The 10,783-nt window shown below is 36.0% G+C and overlaps 1 protein-coding gene across 1 annotated transcript; it reads left to right on the top strand.

The window, feature by feature from the left end:
- The first annotated feature begins 420 nt into the window (after positions 1 to 420).
- LOC110728798 lies at positions 421 to 10,783 on the top strand. The gene is made up of 10 exons (XM_021908446.1): positions 421 to 1,158; positions 2,158 to 2,201; positions 2,571 to 2,688; positions 2,778 to 2,895; positions 4,192 to 4,802; positions 5,591 to 5,882; positions 5,962 to 6,241; positions 8,462 to 8,626; positions 9,290 to 9,766; positions 10,220 to 10,783. Exons 1-10 carry the CDS (start codon positions 981 to 983, stop codon positions 10,484 to 10,486), a joined length of 2,550 nt encoding a protein of 849 aa, XP_021764138.1. The 5' UTR covers positions 421 to 980; the 3' UTR covers positions 10,487 to 10,783.

Raw genomic sequence — 10,783 nt, 5'->3', positions numbered from 1 at the left:
GTAACTGACTACTATTTAAAACTTTAAACCAATTTCTGTTTTAAACTAACTCTAAGATAAATCGTAAAGGACTATGTGCGATACCTGTTTGAATAATGCAATTAACAAAAACAAAAAAAGATAAAATTAATTTTAGATCTACTTTGTTTTATTTTAATTTGTAGAATAGAAATCTCTCCTATCTAGTCTACTATAAAATTTTAGTTGGTTTAGATACAATCGTGCAATACAACTTTCGCAAAGTCTTAAGTGAGGAGAGCATGTATATTAGTGTTGTTGGTTGTGTACAATAATTGCACATTGCTAGTTGTTTAATTTTAGAAAGTAGAAACGCAGGTCCAAAATTTACATTGCCTGTCGTAAACCTATATTATCTATCCAAATATATGCGAGGACCATATTCTAATAATGAAAACATGAAGAATATGATTACAACAGTTAATATCTTACCTCCTTTTATTTTCAAAACCAATAAAAATATTCTTTAGTATATATTTTTAGATAATACTAAAATACGATTCCTTGTTACTTTCCCCTTTAGAAACCCTACCATACCATATTCATCCAGCCTCTTTCCTTCCCTCCCAACAAAGAGTTAAAAATAAAAAAAAACTTCCAACTTCTCACTAATTATTCGCTCTTCTCTCAAACAGAACCGGAAAAAAAAAATCTATAAAAAAAAGCAAACAAAATCCACAAAAAAAAAAAAAACAAAAAAAACTACCAAATTTAGAGAGAGAAACAGAAAGAGGGTTTTGTTCTGTGTAATCGTAGAGAGAGAAAGAAAGAAAGGGCCTTTTATTTTAACCCCCATTTCATAATCCTGTTCTTCTTTAGTTTCGGCGGATTCTTGAGCGAGTAGCAGCCAAGAAGAGAGAGAAAGAAAGAAGAGAGAGAAAGTAAAACTGTAACCCAGAAAACCCAGAAACTGAAACTACCCAGAATTTGTTTGTTCAGATCCATTGAACTAATTTAAAGAGATGGGTGTTGGAAGAGGTGGGAATAATAATAACAATGGTGGGGGTGTTCCAACTTCATCAAAGAAGATGATACAGAGTTTAAAAGAGATTGTCAACTGCCCTGAAGCTGAGATCTATGCTATGCTTAAAGAATGTAACATGGACCCTAATGAAGCGGTTAATCGCCTCCTTTCTCAAGGTTTAATTTTTTTTTTGGGATTGTTTTTTTAATTTTTGAATGAGTTAGATTTGAATTTATTGTGTTTTGTTTTGTGGGTTTTGGTTATTTTTGTTTAATTTTTGAATTTTTAAATTCCCTTTTATGTGGGTTGTCTTAAATTTGTTTCTTGTCCTAGGTTTTGTTTCCTCTTTTGGAATTTTATTTCTAATTTGGGGGATTTTTAGGTTTTTTTATTGGGTTGTGTTTTGTTTTTCTGGGTATTTTGGGTGAAGCAAAATTCAGTGTTTCATGTTGTCAGTTGGAGTTGACAGTTTGTGGTGATTTTATTAGGTTTGTGAACTATGAAGTTTACTATTTTGTGTCTGTTTATATTGATTTGAGGAATTTGATAGGTTCAATTGGTATTCTAAATCATTATTGGCTTTAAGTCTGTAGTTGTATGTGGTTTTTGAGTTTATGTACTCTTGAAAAGATCTGTTTTTATCTAAATCAGTGTTCTTTTTGATTGTGTTCCTTCCGTTTGTAGCCTTGATGAATCGTTGGCTCATGCTCGATATTGTTACAGTGGATTTTGGGAAACTTTAATTGTTACTGAAGCTTTTGGAAAAATTTGATCCTTTTTATCTCAAGGGTTAGCTTTTGTTTTTATTAAATATGTTTTTGGAGGATTTCATGATACCCGATGAATGTCAATAGTGAAATTTGAGGTCATAGAATAATTTTCTGTTATAAAGAATGTGCCACCTTCTTTGGCCTAAAAATTTCTTTTTGTAGCAATTTTTGTTTTATAAAAGTATAGCCGTGTTTATGTTGATTGTAAGAGTGGATAAGATGCTTGCTTTGTAATAATGGCTTGCCATTGGATCATCTTATGTCTTAGTTTGCTTTCTCTCAAAATCACTTGCTAAGTTGCAATTGCCTTCGGAATTTATAAATTGTTCAGTGTATGTTCTAAATAGCCCTTTTAACCTTTGTTGGCCCTTGAACTTACTCTAATTGAAGTTATTGGTTATACAGATCCATTTCATGAGGTGAAGAGCAAACGTGAAAAGAAAAAAGAGGTGCGCTTGCAGATGACACATTGATATTCATTTTTTTGCTGTAAATGTTGTTTTCAGTTTTTCACTGCATTTTACATTGCATGTACCTTGCATTAAAATTATTTTGGCGCTATATTTTCTTTAAATTGTTAATGGAGGACTGGGGGGTACATGTTTGTGCGTATGGCTATGCGCTGCTTGTTCTGTGGGCTTTTTACATTTATTCAAAGCTTGTATACTTTTTTCAATCATCCAAATTTAATGCAAGTTTCCTTGTACATAACGGCCTTGAATAAATTTTACACTATTTCACTAGCACAAATGTGATCAACTCATTGGAGCTTTATTGTTTGTTTGTGTTATTATTAAACGAATGTTTGCTTGCTTCAGACTAAAGATGTGGGGGATTCAAGGGTTCGTGGTACGAGTAGCACTTCCACTCGAGGTGGAAGGGGTGGTGCAGACCGCTATTCCAGTCGCAGTAGTACAGCCCAATATGGTACTTCTGGTAAGGTTATATTTTCCATTATTAAAGTATTTGATGGTGATCAATGACATTCTTGAATTCATTCCTGATTATTGGTTTCATTATTCCAGACTCTGGTGCTTCACGTGGTAAATCTACGTACAAGAAGGAAAATGGACCAACTCCTTATTTAAGTTCTACCATGGGTATGGCTGGACATAATGTAAACAGGCGGCAGCCACCTATCTTGTATGCCTCCCCCCTTCTCTTTCTCAACACTGTACTTTATATATATATAGCCAATCCTTTTGGTGACCTAGCTTATTTCATTAGGCTTGTTGCTGTCACTTTCTCTTCGTTATATATCCTTTTTCACTTGATGACAAGTAAATACCATTATGCATATTTTACATGAAGTACTTTTGTATCCTTGTTTGCAAATTATTATAAACTGAATCTAAAGCATCTTTGTAACCCCCTTATTAGTATCCTTGGATAATAAAATTTGAATGGGTAGGTAAGGAGAGGAGGATAGAATCAGGTTTTACAACAGGGAAGGGTAGGAAAGGTAATAGAAGGATTTTCCTCTCCTTTTTTTTACTTAGGGTGGATAGAGTTGGAGGGACAATATGCCTCCACTTCTCTATTCTCCTCCTCTCCATTTAATAGAAGGATTTTCCTCTCCTTTTTTTTTTCCTTAGGGTGGATAGAGTTGGAGGGACAATATGCCTCCACTTCTCTATTCTCCTCCTCTCCATTCTTCTCCCTTTCTTTGCATTTTTGCTTTTTTAAAGACATTGTTATAGGCTTTTTGTAGAGTCAGCAATTTATGAAACATATTGGTATTTTCTAATGCATTGGCTGGGTCTAAAACTTGAACGGCTACGGGCTACCTCCCTTTGTTGTTTCTTCATAGGTTTACTGGTATTTTTACTGGTGTTGCTATCCATTTGGGGTTGAGCATTGCAAGGCAAGGGTATTTTCCCTGTATTGTCTTTTATACTTGAGTTTGCACGAGTTTACAGCAGTTGGCATGTCTGCATGAGATAGCTGATCTTGTTAATAAAATATGACAGTCAAATCATAATGTATCAAATTTGGTTCAATAATTCAAGTGAACATAGTTTATGCAGCATACGATCCAAGATAATATAATGTTGGCATCTGTTCATGTTAGTAATGTTGGATTATTTTTGTTAGCCTGTTCTACATCTGGTTCTATTGTTACAATGTCTTTTTATGCAATCGAGAATTGTAATTGAGAATTCTGGAGATTGGTTTAATGTGAAGTGCTATGTTTTGATTTATTGTTTTCGTTATTAACCCTTTATTTAATTTTGACTGGGTTTGTCATTTTTTTTTCTTTCCCAATGTAGATTTTTCTGGTGTCTGCACTTTTTTTCCTGGTCTCCCAGCTATGACTTTATTGTTTGTATGTGAAACAGTTGTTTAGAATGTGATAGTCAATTAGTGTATATTGATATAAAAATCGCACTCGTGGATTGTCTTGTTACTCATTTTGGGAAGCTATTGTCTTTGCTGCAGTGATGCTACAACAGATAATGCATTCTCATATAATGCAGCTGAAACATTAGTAGTTGCACCATCTTCTGGCTTTCAGTCTGCCTGGTCAGGCATGCCTGGTCAAGTGTCAATGGCTGACATTGTTAAGATGGGAAGGCCACAGGGAAAAGTCAGCAGCTCTGTGAACCCATGTCAACAGCATGTTAATGATCAGCACCGCTTGGAATCTCCTGCAGTATGTGCACCTCGTGATTTGCATCCGTCACAAAATTATGCTGCCAAAGTTTTAGAAGGGAACTCAGACTCAGGGGCTTCTGGACATGTACCTCCTAATGATGACTGGCCCCTAGAGGAAGAGCCACCTGCTGCTAGTGTATCCTCCATTGTGGAGCCCTCTGTAGATTCTGAACGATATGGTGACCCATATGACAGCACAAATCAGCAGTTTAGACCTCAATCTGATGAGGTTCGATTTGAGGAGGTTGATAATGTTGACAACGCACATGCAAGCTATGCTCGATCTGTGCCAGGATCTAATCAAAATATGCAGGAGGATAACTCTGGTTGTGCATCTGGTTTCGATAACGATTTGTACCAAGACAACAGCGCATACCAGGTTCATCATCAAGAAGGTACATACTGCATATAATGCTGTAAAAGTGAAAATAAACTGCTGCTGCTATAATTTTATTGAAGTCTTTTGGTTAAAGTATATAGTAGTCTCTTGTAGATGTTAATTGTCTTATTGCTTTTTGGGATTACTTTTTTCATTCCTTCCTTGATGTAGTTAGATCTCAGGCTTTTCCACTACTGATTTTCTTAGCACATTTTTTCAAATTGTTTTCTTGTTGAAATTCCTTATGAACAAAGAATCTTAAAATCCCAAATGGATCCTAAGTTTTTGAAATCCCTTATGAACAAAGAATCTTAGAATCATGTTAGAGTAAGTATCATTGTGCTGGAATGTGTTAATGTTGTGAAACCTATTTTTTACTCAAGGGTGAGATAATAATGGGTGTGTTCTCAACTTACCTTGATTTATTGACATTAAATAAATTTAGATAAAGTGTGTCTAGACAAAATAAGTTTCAATTAGTTTATATACTCTCACAAGTTAAAAGATGTAAGTTTAGATAAAAGCTTAGATGCTCATATTAGTTCAAATAAGTTATGATAAATTCAGGTAAGTCTAAACAAGTTGAAAAGAATACACCTTAAGGTATCCAGGGAGTGTATGGGATATGGGGTTTGTTGTAAACCTACTTTAAATTAAATGTAGTTGATGTTTTTAAATGAATTGATGATTGGGTAATATATTTTAGCGTTTTCTACTGAATCATTCATTAATGTCTGTACATCTCTTCTATATGTTGCTTATGCTACTATCTTATACTATCTTTGATTTATTTTCTTACTACAGTTGAAGATGCCAGTGCATCAGTATCAGATGTGACCAACAATTTTCAGAGTCTATCTTTGCCGAAGGAGGAGGAGGAGGAGGATACCCCGTCTGAAGAAGATGGTCCTGCTGTGAAAATTCCTGATCACCTGCAAGTTCAGTCTGCTGAATGCTCTCATTTGAGCTTTGGTAGTTTTGGGACTGGAATAAATGCTCCATATTCAGGTTCTTTTGGCTCAAGAGCTGTGACTAACAATGAAGAGGATGCTTCTTTATCTGCTGATGCTCCATCTGCTGTGCATTCTCAAGCTAGGTGTGCCGAGTTTTGTAACTTAATCTTTCATCTTATATGTGCTGCAATGATATCTCATATACTCTTGTTTTCTCCTTAGAAATCCTGAATACTACGAGGATGAACATCTTAGAACTGCATCAGATGTTAGCTCTTCTCACAGAATAGGTGGTAGCTCTGGCAATTTTGACACTCCTTCAGCTCCACAGCAGGATATGTTGAAACATGAGGCTCCTGAACTTGCACAAGCCAACCAGTATTCTTTTCCTTCGTCCACTGCTAATTATGGTTTTGACAACAGCCAACAGTTGAATTCATCCTTTGGGAATTCACAAGCTAGCTCTCAGATGCAAGGTCTGCCTTCTTTGTCAGGTGTAATGGTGAGGATACTTCAATCTCTGTGCTTCTTTTGTTCTTTTGTTTAAGAATGTGATTGCCAGATCTGTTGTCTACTGTCTGTTGTTTCCAATAGGTTGCAAGTTCTATATGTGAAGGTCTAATATGCCCACAGGGTCTGACCTTGTTTCCTTTTGTACTGTTTTGGTTTTATCACTCCAGAAACATATGCTACACTATAAGTTGACGACTTCATTTACTTGGCATTATGAAAAATACCATCCATTGAATGCTCTTATTTTTGAGATTATTTGAACTAACCTTAAATTAGGCCTGCCAAATGATCGCCACCATTCCTTATGCTTTTGTTATGTTTTATCATTGGTATTTGTCTCATTGAGCATGTTGGGAGGCTTGGGGAGAAAGAGGGGGGGGGGGGGTTTCTTCTCAACAATCATTCTTGCCTTACAGTGTCTTTTTTCCTGTTTTGTTTTTTTAATGCAATTAAAGACTCTAACAGTGGCATCTTGCGGTTAATAGTGGACTTTGAATTTCACGATTTATACCTATTTTACATTCTAAATGCTGGTTGCTTAGTGGTTGTGCATTTAGATGGATGCACTGATGATGCTTCTGAAATGGTTGAAGTTCTATATGATATTGAAAATGTATTTCGAGAAGTTGTTTGATTTAATGCATTGGTTAGTTGGGGTATTGCAGGAGCAATTACGTAGTTAGCAGATGCTCTAGACCTATATGTACATTTCTTTGAAGTAGTCATTCCATTCTTTATAGATGTCTTACAACTCTTAACTGGATTTCCAGCTCAGATATTACAATGTTGTAAATATGGTCTATTGGTCTTCACCATGATGTTGGATTTGTTTGGTTTAGGGGATGTTGTTGAGTATGTGGTTTGTTAATGGTATGTAGGTTTTTTTCCGGCAAAAGTAATAGTTGGTGATTCACTTTTGAGGATAAGGCCTTTTTGTTATTCTAGTGTATGGCAAATGCAAAAGTAGTGGATCAGGTGTTCTTTGCTTAGGTCATCACAGTAATTTTATTTATTGCAGTACCTATACTTTAAAGTAATATCACTGGCATAGCAGTTTCCATTATAAATTTGTGATAGTGTCCTACATTCAGAATGTCCTAAAATGTTGTGGTTTTGTATTGCGCACTGCACAAGCTATAGATAGTTTGTCAATCTTAAGCAACCTAGCATTTCCTATTAATAGCTTATACTATTTGTACTTGGTATATTTTTTGTGGCTAGACTTTGTAATGACGGTTATTGAATCCTTTTTTTTTTTTTTTTTTTTTTGGGGGGGGGGATATAGAGGCCTTTGACTTGAAGGAACTTAACTTTGATATAATTTCCTTACTGTGGTGTTCTCTAGTTTTATCATGATACAAATACTTGACCTTTCTCTTAAATTTTCTGGTAGGTGTTGGGCTTAATATGATTTCAAAATGATCTGCCTTTGGTTTAGCAAAATTTGTACTCCATCTCATTTCTAGCTGTCCCAAATAACGTTTTATGGTCTCTTAAGACACAACTGTAATGATTAATATCTATTAAGTAATAATAATTAATACTTTTATATATAGATATTTTGAAAATTTTACCATGAAAAAGAAACAGAGCAGTTGGATGGAGAGTGTAAAATTTGCTATTGTGGACATCCCCATAGACTTTAGGCCTTGTAGGTAAAATTATATACTCCGCAGTTGTGTTTAATTATGTTTTCTTACTTCTCGAAACTCTGGAATATCAAACTGCTGATTTTTTTTCTAATTTTTTTCATTTTTTAGATTCTACTTTATTGTTTATGATGACCACGCATCTTGTTTTATCTCTGATGCATCTTTCCCTGAAAAAAAAAACATCTTTGCTTAATTGAAGAAAGAGATAATACCTTCTTTCTCCTCGACAATCAAGTCGACTGAACATCTCAGCCATTGACGGGAATTTCGCCCAGCCGTAGTAGCCCTTTGGCTGGGTATTGGGAGCAACTCCTGAGGCAACTCCTTATGTCAAAAGCAAAAGAGAAAGAGCCCCTGGGGTTCCATATTCTAGGAGCCCAAACTAGCAGGGTGGAGGAGTAAGGAGGCGCCAGTCATTTACCCTTTTCATAACTTAAATACTTAGTGTTAATGCGCCTTTGATGTTTTTATGTATCTTCCTTGTTCCTCGCTCAGTTTGTCTTCTTGTGCGTGTTGTCAAATTATATTTTCCTCTCATTTATTTCTTTCTTTTGCAGCCGTATTCTAACACTTTGCCCAGCACACTCTTGGCATCAAATGTACAACAGCCCCTTAGGGAGGCTGATCTTTCATATTCCCCTTTCCCCATTTCACAATCTATGGCATCGAAGTATAGCAACTCAGTCTCATCTATTAGTGGTCCAACTGCTTCAATGGCTGAGGTAATTTATTTATCTCTTTTTTCCTTGCATCATTGTAAACAATACAATTTTTATTGCTGGTAATGCTTTGGTATTGCACTCACTTCCCACAATATCCAAGCAACATTCAATTTCTCATATGGCAAAATCAATCAAACAAATTAGGCTCAAGAGATAAACCTGCTTTCTTCTTTTATTCAGATAAAAAGTTTCCTTTTCATAAAGTGCTGATATTTTGTCACTTTACATTTTTTTCGAGGCCTTAACTCTTCTGTGTTGTAGCGTGGTGATTCTAAGGTCTTCGCCCTCCTGTTTTCTGAAAGTCTTCAAATCTTTTTGTTTTATTTATTTAAAAAAATCAAAGTTGAGCTATTGTAACATCAAAGTCTGTTTTTATATGTTACAACTTTCTTTATATTAACATTTTGCTGGGTACATTTTACCTTTAAATTCCATTTGTGGGCATAGACTCTTCAAAAATGCTGCGCCTCTAGGGACTTTGAGCTATTCAATTATTTGTCATTGTTCTTGAAATAAATTACCTTTTCCTCTTTTTGTCCTTTGTTTGCTTGATAATCTTGATTAAGGAAAGTTTTTCTCAAATATTATAGAGGCCGCCTTACCAAATGCTCTAATTTTGCAATCTATCTGGACGACTTACTCTAATAATTGATCTACATTCAGGCAATGAAGACCGGTAACTTCTCAGCTGCCCAGCCAACTCAGAATCTACCTGGTGGCAGCAGCATCTCTGGTGGAGCTGCTCTTCCACAACATTTGGCTGTGCATCCGTACTCTCAACCTTCAGTGCCAATGGGCCACTTTGCTGCTGCTAATATGATTGGTTATCCATTTTTGCCTCAGAGCTACACATACATGCCATCTGCATTCCAGCAAGCATTTGCCGCGGGTAATAATGCTTATCCTCAATCCCTAGCTGCAGCAGTGCTTCCCCAATACAAAAACAGTGTTTCAGTCAGTAGCTTACCCCAAGCTGCTGCTGTTGCCTCTGGATATGGAGCGTTTGGGAATTCAAATAGCATCCCAAATAACTTCCCACTGAATCCTCCAAGTGCTCCTGCTGGCACTTCTATGAATTATGAAGACCTTTTAAGTTCACAATACAAAGATGCTAGTCATCTTCTCTCTCTGCAGCAGCAGGTATTCTTTTCTGTTTTTTGTATTTCTAAGTTTTTCCTTCCTCTCAGTTCGTTATTTTTTTTGAAATATCTGGAAGTGGGGTATGCGATTTTTTATTTTATTGTTTTAAAGCATATGCAAATGGAAGTGCGGATTGGGTTAAGTGTTCACGAACAGGATTATTATTTCACTGTGAATTGTGAAGTCAACTTTTCTTTCTTCAAGTCACTTTTCTGTTTACAGTAATATTTTTGTTATTGTAATATTTATTTATTTATTTATTTTTTTTATATGTACTTTTCCAAACTAATTTAGTGACCATCCCCCCATTGGATGCATGCTGAAAATTAAAGGGTAAAAATCAAGTGATCTGATACTGTAAAAATTTGTTTTATGGTCGTATGTATTCTTATCCTATGAAATTGCTCAATATCATTGATCAGATCTCAGATTTAAACTTCTGTATGGTTTCAGGGTGCCGGTTCCAGAACAATGTCAGGGGTTCCAGGGAGTACATATTACAATAGCTTCCAGGGGCAAAACCAGCAACCTGCTGGATTCCGGCAAAGCCAGCAACCATCACAGCACTACGGACCTCTTTCTGGGTATCCCAATTTCTACCATTCTCAAAGTGGGCTCTCTCTTGATCACCAGCAGCAAATGTCGAGGGATGGATCCCTTAGCGGTTCTCAGGGACAACCGCCTAAGCAAAATCAACAGATATGGCAAAACGGCTACTAATTAAAAATCCCCTCGTGCCCTCCAGGTTTTTCAGGGTCTTTGTAGTAGTAGTACTTTTTAAGTCCAGAAATTCGGCCAAAATATTAGGGGCTTAAATCTGTACTGAAGGACTGGACTTCTCTACTGTTTCCTGTGCCTGGAGGTTGTACTTTACCCTTTCCCCTCCCTATTTTCCAGTTTGTCTAACATAGGAACGATGTCGATGTTGTGCTAATCCATGGTAGTCGACCTTCGTGTTCTCAAGCTCCTCCTAGTTTTATCATCCAATAGTGAAAAGTTTATGTTTCTCTGTGTCTC

This window comes from Chenopodium quinoa, unplaced genomic scaffold (genome assembly GCF_001683475.1).
Source record: "Chenopodium quinoa cultivar QQ74 unplaced genomic scaffold, ASM168347v1, whole genome shotgun sequence".
Lineage (NCBI taxonomy): Eukaryota > Viridiplantae > Streptophyta > Magnoliopsida > Caryophyllales > Amaranthaceae > Chenopodium > Chenopodium quinoa.
Note: the sequence above shows the minus strand (reverse complement) of the source record. Positions and strands in the feature narration are given on the sequence as shown.